The 14,692-nt window shown below is 35.9% G+C and overlaps 1 protein-coding gene across 1 annotated transcript in view; it reads right to left on the bottom strand.

Moving 5' to 3' along the window:
- Window positions 1-9,803, bottom strand: part of LOC106077917 (protein virilizer homolog) — a 35,003-nt gene extending 25,200 nt beyond the window's left edge. The window contains exons 1-6 of the mRNA XM_056036573.1: window positions 9,698-9,803; window positions 4,697-4,809; window positions 4,493-4,579; window positions 4,334-4,382; window positions 3,525-3,684; window positions 1,446-2,501 (exon numbers count right to left, since the gene is read on the bottom strand). Coding sequence (XP_055892548.1) covers window positions 1,446-2,501; window positions 3,525-3,684; window positions 4,334-4,382; window positions 4,493-4,579; window positions 4,697-4,809; window positions 9,698-9,769 — 1,537 coding nt within the window. The 5' untranslated portion in view covers window positions 9,770-9,803. The remainder of the gene's footprint in view (window positions 1-1,445; window positions 2,502-3,524; window positions 3,685-4,333; window positions 4,383-4,492; window positions 4,580-4,696; window positions 4,810-9,697) is intronic.
- Between the last annotated feature and the right edge of the window lie 4,889 nt (window positions 9,804-14,692).

Here is a 14,692-nt window from a genome sequence, read left to right as displayed (position 1 = left end):
CCAGTGTTTCACATAACTACGAAAACCCAACTGCGACCTACATATTTTCCCGAAATTATGCAGACAAAGCCGTTGTATGCTGGCTTTTCTTTGAATATCAAATGTTTGTCCCACAGATTTTCTAAGAGCTCTAGAACTGTTTCTCTCAGAGGCTATCTGCTGCCAGAGAATGCTGCCAGGTACTTTCCTCTATGCCAGTAAGAGCGAAATGGCGCCTGAATAAATCTTTATAGCGCTCACGGGGGAGTTGGGAACCTTTGTAACTCAGTCCTCCTCAAAGCTCGTCAGTCATAGGCCAAGGAGTTAACAACAATCGCCTTTGGCATGCGGTCGTCTCCCAAGCGGGATAAGTGTTATTAACAGCATACAAATTAATAGATTGATGATATTTTGTTAAAAGTTGCCTACTCACGCTTCTTTATAACTGTTTTTCTTAGAGGGGGGCGCTGGCGGATTTTTTTTAAAGGAAAAATTCGAAAAGGGGGCGGTAGGCCAAAAAAGGTTGAAGACCACTGCTATATTTAGTAGTATACACTCTTCTTATACATTCTAGTCACAGTTTTTCTTGTTTGCTGGCTGCACATAACTCGGACATGATGCGCCAATTTAAAACAAAAGACACATTGAAGATTAGGGAGATGAAATTGAATGGTCCCATTTAAGTGTGAGAGAGGCGTGGTGGGTGAGGGGTTAAGCGCTTGGTTTCCAAACCAGGGGTCCTGTATTCGAATCCTGGTGAAGACTAGGATTTTTTTTATTTCAGGATCTTTGAGTGCCTCTGAGTCCACCCAACTCTAATGGGTACCTGCCATTAGTTGGGGAAAAGTAAAGGCAGTTGGTCGTTGTGCTGGCCACATAACACCCTCGTTAACCGTAGGCCACAGAAACAGATGACTTTTACATCATCACAAGGTCTGAAAGGGGAACTTTACTTTTATTTAAGTGTGAAGGGAAAAAAATGAGCTCCCCATTATACTAACACTGGCTATTGCTTGAAACACAACAAAAAACAGTTCATTAATTTGCATATTACATTTCCAATAATGCAAGAAGAAGAGTAGTTTTGTAAGAATGTTTTCAACACCAGAGCACAGTCAGCACTGGCAATGCACTACAAAATTACTGAACAGTTTAGACGTATAACTAAATCATGAAGTGTGTAGCTGAGAGGCATATACTGCTTGGCTCTGTTTGAAGGGGGCCCAAGCTCAAAACCTGACTCTAGCTAAGTTGTGTTTGCTGAAAGCTTTAAGGTAGCACAGAAAACTTCTCCCAAACTCCCCCTCCACAAAAGAGATTGGACCACTGCACATTGAGAATGCATGACAGATGTGCTTTAGAAAAGCAATGTTTAAAAAATCAACACACAAAAAAATAAATAAATAAATAAAATAAAAAACACCATGATAGCAATATTAATCAAAGAAAATAAGCAAATAACTTACTGAGAGGAGGTTCTGGTGGCTTGATAGGCTCTTTTGACCTTGATCTTGATCTTTTTCTATTACGGCTAGACCTTGGCTTTGAGGGAGAGATAGATCTTTTGCGAGTTCTTGAGCCAGAACGAGACCTCGATCTTAAACTACTAGGTTGCTTTGATACCGGTCTATCATGTTCTTTACTGCGAACTTCTCTTTCTGCAAATCTCTCCTTTTCTCGTTCACATTCTAATTCTCTTTCTTTAGCTTGTCGCTCTCTGTCTTTTTCTGCTTCTTTTTCTTTTTCCTTTTCTTTTTGCTCTCTCTCTTTCATGTCTTTTTCTCTTTGCTCTTTTTCTCTCAGTAAATCTTTCTCTCGTTCTTTTTCTTTCATCTCCTTTTCTTTCTGCTCAGATTCTCTCTCTCTTGTCTCAATTAGTTTTATTTCCCTTTCTTTGTCTTCAAGGTCACGACCACTGTCTCTCTCACTCCTGTCTCTGTGGCGTTCCTCTCTCACCCTTTCCCTTTCGGAACTGTCACGATTGTCTTTGCTATCTCTTGGCTCACGAGACCTCTCTCGAGAATGATCCTTGCTGTCTCTTCCTTCCAACTCTCTAGAACCGTGGCGCCCGATTCGCTCACGTCTATGCTCTCTCTCTCTGTCCTCTCTAGAATGAGGGCGCTCATCATCTCTGCTTGTGTGGCGAGAATCTCTGTCACGTTCGCGTGATCGAGAACGATCCCTTTCAGTTTTTTCTCTTAGCTCATATGGTTCATTAGGCTCTGGAGGAAATGTGTAATCACGATCCTTGTCACGGCTTGAGCCTCTGTCTAAGTCACGGCTTAAGCCTCGATCTTGATCACGGATAGTGCTGCGGTCTGTATCACGGCTAATGTCTCTTCTAGGTGAAAGTTTTCGTAGAACATCAAATGAGTCTTCTATTGAGGATGGTTTGTGTAAGTCTCTACCTGAAGATGCTGCCGTCAACTGCTGCCGTTTCTGGACTTGTTCATTAAGGAAGTCAAGCTTATGTTGCTGTTGAACCACTGGTTTTGTTGTCTCCTCATCTGAGATGTCCAAACCTTAAACCAAATATAAGACTTAAGATTAAGCCTGGAATTTTATATTCAACTAACAAACACACATTTAAACTTACCCACTAGAACTCATTATGAAGAAGTGGCTGAGCAGTAAAAAGCATGGCTTCTGAACTGGGGTTCCCGAGTTTGAATCCTGGTGAAGACTGGGATTTTGAATTTCAGGATCTTATAGGGCGCCTCTGAGTCCACCCAGCTCTAATGGTTACCTTACATTAGTTGGGGAAAAGTAAAAGCGGTTGGTTGTTCTGCTAGCCACATGACACCCTCGTTAACCATAGGCCACAGAAACAGATGACATTTACATCATCATATATCCTATAGACCACAATGTCTGAAAGGGGAACTTTACTTTACTTTTTTAACATTAGGAACAATTGGATGAATAGTGTTACAAGATAAGAAAAATGTGATGAGAATTTAATGAACTTAAAATAACAGTTAGAAAACTTAGCTGAACAACTTTTTCATTTACAAAAATGAAAACACAACATGGAGAACAATTGAAGCAGCAACACAAAAAGTACAGACCTTCATCAACAGATAACTGAGAAATATCTTGAAATTACACTGGTACAACAAACTGTGGGAGATGGCGTGGGAAGAGAAATAAAGAGGTGCAGATCTTAGAGAGGAAGTGGAGATGGATTGGTCACACCCTTTGAAAAGATACCAGCAACAGAGCTAGACAGGCCTTAGAGAGGAAGTGGAGATGGATTGGTCACACCCTTTGAAAAGATACCAGCAACAGAGCTAGACAGGCCTTAGAGTGGAACCCCCAGGGTACAAGAGTAGAGGAAGACCAAAAAGAATGCAGTGATGCAGTGTACTAGATGAATCAAAGAGGACAGGAAAGAGCTGGGAAGCCATTAAAAAAAAAACTAGAAAGAGAACATGGAGAGTGGCCTGTTTACTGAGGCCCTATGTTCCTTAAGGAATACTAAGGAAAGATGATGATGGTGAAAAGAAAATATAGAGTTGAAATGGACTATGAAAAATGCTGGTTACCTGGTATTTTGGCTTTGCTTTGGGGGGGCTGATGACCTGGCAGAGGTGGTGGAGGAGGAGGTGGTGAATCTTGTGGTGGCTTTACAACTGTTTCCCAGCCATACACAGCCAATGTGACTGTCCTGTACCAACCCTTCAATATAAGTCCATCAGTGGCTACCTATAATAATGTTAGTGAATTAAATTAAATCACCAATAATAATAATACCAACAAAAAAAAAAAAAAAGCGGAGTTTCCTACTTATTCTATAACTTTTTTAAGGCTTTGACAGCACTTCAGCAAATATCTTATATGTCAAATGAAAAAAAAAAAAAAGAGAAAAATAACATAATGATGGATCAAACTTAAAGAAATGCAAGAAAATTAGCCAAGTGAATATATAGAGTGTAGAAAAAATAATGAATAAATAACAAATATCTTGGTTGTTCTGATGTAGAATTCTGTTTGTAGCTACACTTCTGCAACGATGAGACTTTAAAAAAAAAAAATCATCTAATAATAATAATAATAAGGCTTGTCTTCACGCCCGAAAATTAATGAGGAATGCAGTACTTCAATAAAATACTGTACTGCCCCGTGAAATAAAATACATTTCTTCATTACATATATTCAAAAGAATTTGAGAAGTTTAAAAATATATATGTCTTTGTTTGTTTTAATTCCATAAAATTTACATTTTTTTTTTAAGGTAAAATCTAAACTACCTCATATAAGAGAGATGACTAAGAGAATTAGAGGCTGTCTATGTACGGGATATAAAATGTCTGGCTATAGTCATTAATTAAGAGAAAGAAAATGAATATCTTACCTCTCTGTCAGGCTTTAATAATATATTTATATTTTCTTTATAATCCAACCTAAAATATAAATCAAAACAATCAATATAGCAATAAGACAATAAAAGACTATAGCAAAGAGATTTGAAATTATTTAGTAACTATTTCACATTAAAAAAAAACAAACTTACTGGCCAAGTTTTTCAAAAGTTGAAGATTTCGGTTTTTCTAAATTATTAACAAATACATCCAATTTAAACTCTGCAGGAAGTGTACCACTGTATGTAAAAAAAAATAATATATATATATAAGATACATTCAAATAAAGAGAAGTTTGTTGACAAGAAGTTATTTAAAAAGGTCATTCTAATAAAAATGTTTCATAAAATTCTTACCCTAAACGTAAACCTTTTCCTATATTCAACTCTACGTAGGTCTTCAAAGGAACAACTCTGAGCTCATGTACAACGACTGGCTTAGAAAACTGAATCAAGTCCAAGTTTAATTCCTAAGGGAGAAAAAATAATTTTCTTCTTTAAAAACAAATAAAATGTAAAATGCTGGCATAGTTGAGAACAAGATATTTATAACTGTTATGTAATATAATAATTTCTTCTAGACCTTAAAAAATTGATCTTTATTTTTAATAGTAAATTTTTTGGTTTTAAGAAATGTATACTTTTGCTTATTCTTGTCAAGAGTCTCCTCTAGATCTAGAATTATACAACACTAGTTCTATATTGACTAGATATATTTACTACTAGAACTCTAGTTAACTCTAGTAGATCTAGTTTTATCTAGCATTTTAGCTTTAGTCAATCAGTCAATATATATCTAGTTTATGTAGTGTAGACTCTATATTATAATTTTCTATAAATATCAGTAATAAGGTGTCAGTACTATATGCTATAGAATAGATGTAGATCTCTCAGTCTAGAATTATATAGATGATAGATCTAGACCTAGCCCTCTAACTAGTAGAAATAGTCGACAAGTAACGCATAGTAGTAGTATATAGACTAGTATTAATATTATAAGTTTTAGACCTACTAGTCTACTGTCTTGTCTAGATCTTTATCTATATGACTATCCCTAGCCTGCTAGGACACTCTAGAGTGTAGAACTAACATTCTGTATGGTGATCTAATAGAAGGTAGACCTCTGCTGGTCATCTACTCTTAACACTTTAAGTATACTTATATATTGTTACGATTCTCTCTCTCTCTCCTAATCAGCACTTCTGTAAACACTGCTCAACATAACACATCAAACTCAAGAACTTGACAACAAGAGTTCCAAATAATCTGGTACTTTATATGTAAAATAAAAATAGCCAATACGACACAATTGGCAACACAATAAACTACTACTGTAAAAATATTACACTGTACATCACCGTACTGCCATACTAAACTCTACTGTCTATCTCTTCCAAGACTCAAACGTTTCACTCAAGGTCTCCACCAGGACCGACTTCATGTCCGACTAGCAGTCCCGGTATCCTCGCTGTCTCCTGCACTGACACACTCTGTCTCTGGTCCACCAAGGCTTGATCACATGATCATAAGTTTATACCAGTACTGTCCCTTGTCCATTGACACTCGCTAAACTGTATTAATGGCCTGTGATACTCATGTAAGCTGATCATACACAGTTAACCATATTGCACAGACAATAGGGTTACAACAATATAAAGTGACATGAAGAACTTCAAAATCGACACTAACACTAGAAGTTCAAGTTGCAAAGGGTAAAAATTTTAATTTTAACATTGTCTCTCGAGACGTAAAATGCCACAGAGCAGAACTAAAGATCAAGATCTAGATCCAACACTCAACAGTAACACTCTAAATCTAGTATCTAGATCTAGATCTTAATCATGTAGATCTAACAGTAACCTAGAAATAATTAAAAATAGTAGGTGAATAGATCAAGGCTGATTAAGTCAAGGCTGACTTTTAAAATGAGTCTTCTACACAGGAGTGAGGCAGTGAGGTGTACAATGAATTTACTGTACAGCACTTGACTTGTGTTGTGACACTTGTCTTGTACAGGCTGAGGGGAGCGAAGATAGACTCAGAGTACTATTATTAAATTACTAGATCTACTTGAATCTAGGCAAAGAGTAGCCTCATTCTGTAATCAGTGTAATTAATTAAATAAATTAACTAGATCTTTTATTATTACTAATTAAGACTAATTTTAAATTTAGTCAATTTTTTGTATTTATACTATAGTAATTTTCATCTTTTGAACACCCACTACTTTCTGATATTAGCGAACACCCCACAATATTTGTTAAAAGAACCTTTTTTTTTTAAAGCTATGACAAAACTATTCTTTTTTTTTTATAGTGCTCCCTTTTCTTTATAGTTCAGACACTAGCAGTAGCCAATATAAAACCCAAAAGAAAAATGTTACTCTGGAACAAATTCAACCTAATACAACTACACTAAGCTGCATTAAACTTTCAACAAACATTCTTATCAGCTAAGACACTAACTAATCAGCCGATGACCTCTGGAATTTCATTAAAAACAATCTTAAAAACATTATAGAAAATCATATACCAACTATATACACAACAAACAAAATAAACAAATGTTGATTTAATAATAGATTAAAGAAACTTTGTAAACAGAAGGAAAACCTATATAGAAAATTTAAAGAAACTAAGGCAGAAAGAGTTTATAAAAATTATATTAAAATTAAACACCTAGCCCAAAAAATAAGCAGACAGCTGCAGAGTGAATATATAAACAATGTAATATCTAAAGATAACAACAAAAACCTATGGTCATACATTAAGTCTAAGAAAATGGAAACAACAGGCATAGCACCATTAAAAGGCGAACATAACTCATAGTGATAATGAAACATCCTAATAAAATACTTTGCATCATCAGCATTCTTAGCCCCAGGAGACAAAGATTACTTAATTTGAACCAAGTAGATATAGAAGTACAAGAAAAGAGGATCCAAAAACTATTAGCAGACATTAAACTGAATAAAGCATCTGTATTGAGAACCTTTTCAAAGTGCTCAGCCCAGCATTTTAGGATTTCTTCCTTATCTGTCAATAGGATTGTCCCATCAGCATTTAGTAGAGGGGATGAGCCTGACTCTGTGAGTCCATAGACCTTTTTTAAGGCATGGAAGAAATTCTTCATGTCATGCTTGTCAGCAAATTCCTGAATTGTTTCCACTTTTTTCGCTTAGCCAGGTATCTAGCATTTGGCGTAACTGTTTTTGCACATCTTTAAGGATGTTTGTGAATGCATCTTTAGTGGACTGGGAGTTTGGGTTTTTAGATACAATTTATGGAGCTTGTGCTTTTCATCTAATAGTTTTCTGATCTCAGTACTGTTTTCATCAAACCAGTCCTGATGCTTTCTCTCCATAAGTCCGGGTATGCTAAATGCCGTGCTATGGATAGCTTCTTTGAAGCATTCCCAGTTTTTATCTACATTTGATTCAGCTAGAGGGGTGGACTTGAGGCAGTTCTCTATCGCATCTGTAAGCAACTTTTCCATTTTGTCATCTGCTAGTCTGGCTGTGTTTAGCCTTTTTAGAAGTTTAGATTTTGCAGGCGTCTCTTTGGTTGAATACAAATGTTTAGTTTTGTGATGATGAGGCAGTGGTATGTTCCACATTCTGCACCACAGCAAGATTTGGTGACACGTATGTCCTGGCGGTCAGATTGTCTGGTGATGACGTAGTCTATGAGGTGCCAGTGTCTTGAGCGTATAGCATCCAAGAAGTTCGCTTTCTCATTGGGAGACTGAATATTGTGTTTGATATGAGCAGCTTGTGTTCAGCACAGGTCTGGAGTAGTAACAATCCGTTGCTGTTGCACTGACCTATCCCAAATTTGCCTAAGACTCCTTTCCAGATGTGATGGTCAGAGCCGACTCTGGCGTTGAAGTCACCTTATATAATTAATTTCAACAAGCCAAAGTGATACAATAGGTCATATCTATTTATTTATTGAAAAAAAGGATGCGGAATCCATTGATACTATCAGTTTTTTCATAGGTTAGACCATTATGGAGCTATAAAAATTCGAAGTTGAAAATGGTCGCGACTTGGCTTAACTTGTCTGTTAACCCTGTTTTACTCAATTAATATTATTTTTAAATACAAGTGTTTGTTCAATGTTAGTGTACAGATAATGTTCGTTAGTGTACAGAGCTGGGAATGGTGTTCATTAATGTTAGCGCTGAGGCTGGACCTCATTGACCTGATCTGCAAGTTAGAGCATATTTTATTGTAACTATGCGTACAGCATAACAAAACAATATATATATCTATTTTTATTGACAAATGGATGACAAGTTTATAGAGATCTAGATGTTTCCACAGTGACCACAGCGCTTAACTTGTTCACAAGATGAAAATTACCATAGAATATAGAATAGATTGCTGGCATAGTTGCAGACTGGCATAGCATAGACTCAGAGTATGATAGTAGAGACAAAGTCTATATTATAGAGAAAGACTTGACAGAGTAACTTATAGACTAGTATAGACTAGATGCATTCTGTTCTAATTAACTTATAAACATAAATTAGGTATCAATAAACTCAGTTTAAAGAGCTCTATCTAACTATATTTATATCAGTTTCATTACAATATTATATATTGAGCATAGATCTAGTGTAGTGACTAGTTGTCTAGTCCATACCATAGTCCATAGTCATAGACAGACGGGCATAGTCATAGACAGCATAGAGTGAGTATCATTAATTCGTCACTATCATAGACGCCATAGATAGAAAACAATTTTAAAAGACATCTAGAATCAAATCTAGATCTAGAGTCTAGAATTAGATCTACTATTAACTCTCAGTCTCTAGCTAGTGTCTAGAATCTAGACTAGGCTAGGAGCCTAGGTGATCTATCTAGAAATAGAAATTTGTACAAATACTCCTTCTTCCCTAGTGCTATTAGAGCATGGAATGGGTTGCCTGAGCTAGCCAGGAAAACCAGTGACTTGGCAGAATTTAAGTCATTGGTTAATATGCATGACTAAATGCATGACGCGTAGGACGTAATCATCTTCTTTTTTGAAGTAACGTCTGTATTATATAAGATAAGATAGAATAGATTTAACTAGATCTAATTATCTAATAATTATTATAATAATAATAGTCATAGTATTCGTAGTACTTAGACTGACTTAGAGACTTAGACTACTTAGAGTGAGTGACTTTCTTAGGTCTTAGACTTAGAATCTAGAATTTAGAAGTCTAGTACTGAGTTAACTGAGTAGTAATAATAGATGGAGAATTTTAGTATAATTTTTAATTTTAAATCTAGTCTAGATCCCTTGTTACTATGATTTTTCTTTAGATTTAAGCCTATAAAGTCTAGACCTACAGCATTAATTTTCAAACCTCTTTACTGTTTCCGTGGTGCAAAGTGTCAAAAAATAACAACTTCATTTCTTTTCCAGTGGCAGCAGCCATTTTTATTATTAAAACAGGTTTCGAATGAGTTATCAACATTTTCATAGGTCAGTGGTTTCAAGAGTCGCTGTTTGCCTACGTTACGAGTTTTATTAGGGCCTATATAAATGGTGAGACCACAAGATCTATAAGCTTTCTAAACAAAATTAATGGAATTTTAAGAGAGAGAGAGAGAGGATGGAGGGAAAGAGAGAAAGTGATAAAGGAAAATATCTCATTCTGATTTGCAATTATTTTTTATGCATTTTTTTAGATCTAGATCTATTATATATCAATTAACTCACTTTTCTGGTAAAAGTTTGTACACGTTATTTCTCCCATTCTCGAATCAAGACGTAACTTCGCAGAATTATTCATTGGCATAGCAAGACACGAATCAATTTTTAAAAATTAAATAGTTAGTCAATTGATTACTGGTAATTAATTATTTTGTTTGATACTGACAAGGGAAATTAATCCTTCAGTATTCGCGGATAAAAAATATATAGGGTTTCGTCCCCTTAGATAATTTTTCACACTCCCACTTTCGGATCAAGTTGAATCTTATTTATTGTAGCCTACCTAACAAAACCAAATCAATGAAAATTAAGATATATCGTAATAAACTTGTGGGTATCTACTCAACGAGGGTTAGGACTATAATATTGATTGTAATCATTGCCCCGAGGCCTGAACTCTGAACTAAGAAAGGGAAGAGCTGAGCCTCGGGCTGGCTTGAAACTGGATTGTGGCCCCGGAGCGACGCCAAGAAGGGTGTCGTTGGTCTGTATAAAGGACAAAACTAAAGGCTAGATCAAATAGGTGAATGCTTGTAGTCACTTTTGTTTTTTGTCATTACTAATAAATATAATTTAGTAATTGATGAATCTATAAAGAAACCAACAACGTTTTAAGTCCTAAAGATGACTTGTCCAGTCACATACGAATTCTTATTGGTTTAGTGGAGTTGTCGCGTGATCTCAAGTAGCCGCTATGAAATCCATCAATGGTCATAAAAATGTGTTAATTGGAATCAAAATGCAAAGAATCGAAACAGAAGGAGCAAAAATAAGTAAGATAAAAAAGCAACTATTGCTAGAATCCTGTGCAAAAAAAAAAAATATATTAATGTTTTCTCGCAAGTAATGTAGGCCTATGGGTGGACAGGCTCAACGCAATAAGACGACAAATATATAGACTTAAGTTGAAATACATAGAGGGTTTGCTAAAATATGAATTAATCTTGACAGCATTGGTTTTACTAAACGTAAGTATATTAAATTACCTTCAAACAAGTGGACTTTATGTTTTGTTGTGTTTGCAGCCAGCTCTAAGATGCTGACAGTCAAACTAGGGTTCCAAGTTATTGAGAAAGCAGTATTTGACCTTGTAAGTAAAGTAAAATTCCTCTTTCAGACTTTGCGATCTATAGAGCAGATGATTTTAAGGTCATGTTTCAATGGCCAATGAATAACGGGCAACACAACAACCAACCTCCTTTGCTTTCCCCAACTTAAGACAGGTAGGCCTACCCGTTAGAGTTGGGTGGACTCGGTGGCGCCCTCAAAATCCCGAAATTATTGTATGTAATATATATAAGGTATTGTATATAATGTACAAATTGCCTTCCGAACTGCAGTGAAGAACATATATACTTCAGTTTAAAGAGTTAATTAAATTCTGCATTTCAAAATATTCTGCGTTTCATATTAAGTCATACGTGATGGGCCTTGCAGATGAAAAAATTACCATTACGATGGATGTAAGGCAAATCCGTTTTACCATTTCCATTTATATACATAAAATATTAAACGCAATACTGTTTACAATAGAAATATACTGCATTTTCGTAATCTTAATTTTGTTACAATAAAAACATTTTTTTTTCTTGTAAAATTTTTGTAATGTTTAATTTAAAAAAAAACATTTTAGTAATATTATGCCATTCGGACTATTTACTTTAGAAAAAAAAAAAGAATTATTGTCAAATAAAATGCAAAACTTTCTTATTAAAACACCTTTAGAGTTCTCTATGTCGTTGTACTACGAAAATAAAAAGGTCATTCAATTCAAAGGTAGGTAATTATTGGAAAGGATGTATCTATTACAAATTTATTAAAGTAGTCCCAAATTTTGAATTTTTAGGTCAAATATAGTATTAGCATTAAACCCAATGTTTCTTTGTAAAATGTTGTAAAATGTTTTACATGTTTCGGATGTTCCTTCAGAGTTGAAGATAGTTTACTTCCTAGTCCAAACCTCCCGCAGGACGACGGGGGATGGGAGCGGGCAGGGTTTGAACCCTCGACCGTCGATAAATCCGAACGACAGTCCAGCGCACAAACCGCACGACCAGGCAGCCATCTTTTTACTAATATTTTTTTTTAAATATATAAAATGTTTTAATTCAGATAAAGTTCAACATTTTAAAGCAATATTTACAAAATACTAAATTAAAAATACAAATTATAGATATACCATTTGCAGGTAAATTTAATTTAAAGTGCTTTTAAGTTTCCACGAATTTCGTTGACCTTCATTGTCGCGTCATTTCCCATAAAATTTCTCTGTCTGCCTTCTCTTCTTTTCATGGCACAGTTCCCTGAAGAAAGTTCTTTGTGAGCCCTTAGAACCTTGTCCCTATGGCCGTTAAGTTTTAGTTTGCATCAGTTAACAGAGTTAGGGCCCAAATCGCCAATATGATCCTGTTTCAAACCTCTTCATTTGTGATGCAGTTTCTGTAAGTGGTACCTATAGATGCTTTATGCAGAATTTAGCACCTCAATTCCATTGCTAGGCTCCTCCTCTTTAGTTCTGCAGTTAATTCGCAAACATATCAGAATGTGGCCATGACCAACAAGGAGCGCATCAGTCAGATTTTAATGCCTAGTGCTATGCCTTCGTTTTTCCACTTTGTTTTGAATTTCGCTGTGCAATTCATGCCAGTATAAGGTTTGGTTCCTCCATCTGAAACGATAGCTCCTGTATATTTAAAACTTTGCAAGTGCTGTGCTATTCATGCCAGTATAAGGTTTGGTTCCTCCATCTGAAACGATAGCTCCTGTATATTTAAAATTTTGCAAGTGCTGTGCAATTCATGCCAGTATAAGGTTTGGTTCCTCCATCTGAAACGATAGCTCCTGTATATTTAAAACTTTGCAAGTGCTGTGCTATTCATGCCAGTATAAGGTTTGGTTCCTCCATCTGAAACGATAGCTCCTGTATATTTAAAACTTTGCAAGTGCTGTGCAATTCATGCCAGTATAAGGTTTGGTTCCTCCATCTGAAACGATAGTTCCTGTATATTTAAAACTTTGCAAGTGCTGTGCAATTCATGCCAGTATAAGGTTTGGTTCCTCTATCTGAAACGATAGCTCCTGTATATTTAAAATTTTGCAAGTGCTGTGCAATTCATGCTAGTATAAGGTTTGGTTCCTCCATCTGAAACGATAGCTCCTGTATATTTAAAATTTTGCAAGTGCTGTGCAATTCATGCTAGTATAAGGTTTGGTTCCTCCATCTGAAACGATAGCTCCTGTATATTTACAACTTTGCAAGTGCTGTGCAATTCATGCCAGTATAAGGTTTGGTTCCTCCATCTGAAACGATAGCTCCTGTATATTTAAAACTTCTGACACTTGTTAGCTTTTCGCATCCAATAGGCCTACTGATGTCCCCCGTTTTAAGCATTGTTAACTATACTGGTCATAATTAGTTGTTTTTTTTAAGGGAATCGATTTGCATACCATATGCTGCGGAAGTCTTGTCTATGCGCATTGCTAATTCAGCTAGCTTTTCTGTTGTCCCTGCCAGACCATCTATGTCGTCTGCAAATCGCAAGCTAGAAATTCTTCTTCCTCCATATTGATATTCAAAAGATTTGGTGGAAGTTACCAACCTTATAATATCACTTCAACGGTGGTTGGATTTTGTACTCGCGAGCACGCTTTTCTGCCTCAACGTGGCGCTCGTGTGGAAACGACCATTAGAGCAAGTGGTTAGGCTAAATGAATAGCAAAACAAAACTCCTGTGGGAGTGTCCAAGGGTACGCGAGAGTGGACCCATTGCACGGAGCGGAGTTGAAAGAGAGCTCCTACGGTCCTGTCGATAATCAATGCGCCTTTCCTCAAGGGACAGTTACATTAATGGCGTGTCCTACACGGTTAGCTTGGTACAACATAGGAAAATGACGGAGGTTCCTGGTATACTCGGCCTTCGGTCATGCATTCTAGCCCATGCGCCCGGAGTGCCAGATATATCGGAAATAGCAATGCTTTACATAGGCATTGACTCGGATCTCTTCCAGACAGAACGGTTGTTCAAACAGGCTTTTGTTTTTTTTCCCTGTTCAATCAGGTTTTTTTTTCAAACCTAGAGCTCGAAGAGCCTTCGGCTCAGCTTTTAGACAATTACACGGATTTTGTACTTACACACTTGTATCGTAATATTGAAACTTAAGATCATTTCATGTCTATGTATTAATTACTGTAAATTACACATTGAAATTGTTTTTTCCCCTTAAAGCTCAACCCATGAAAAAATTATAAGACTAAATGTTCAGAAAATTTCTGAGACAAATACATGGTAAAGATGTAGGCCTAGATATATGTCACAGCTAGTTGTTACTAATGACCACTATCACTATAAAGCATATTGAAAACATTATTTAAACATTAACTTCATTAATTAATAATTTGTTTATTTATACATTCTTATCGTATCTTATTAAATACAGACTTTAGTTCATAAAAGAGGAGGATTACGTACTACGCATGTCCCTAGGTCAATCTAGTCGTGCATATTTTTGTTAATACATGATTCGACATAAACTCTGCCAAGTCTTTTGTTTTCCTGGCTTACTCAGGCAAGTTGAGCGTCCATTCCATGCTTAGCACTAGGGAAGAATTTAAGGAGCATTTGTACAAATTTTTCAGTATATGGAA

This window comes from Biomphalaria glabrata, chromosome 7, assembly GCF_947242115.1.
Source record: "Biomphalaria glabrata chromosome 7, xgBioGlab47.1, whole genome shotgun sequence".
NCBI classification, from domain to species: Eukaryota; Metazoa; Mollusca; class Gastropoda; family Planorbidae; genus Biomphalaria; species Biomphalaria glabrata.
The sequence above is the reverse complement of the archived record's forward strand: the minus strand, read 5'-3'. Positions and strand labels throughout refer to the sequence as shown.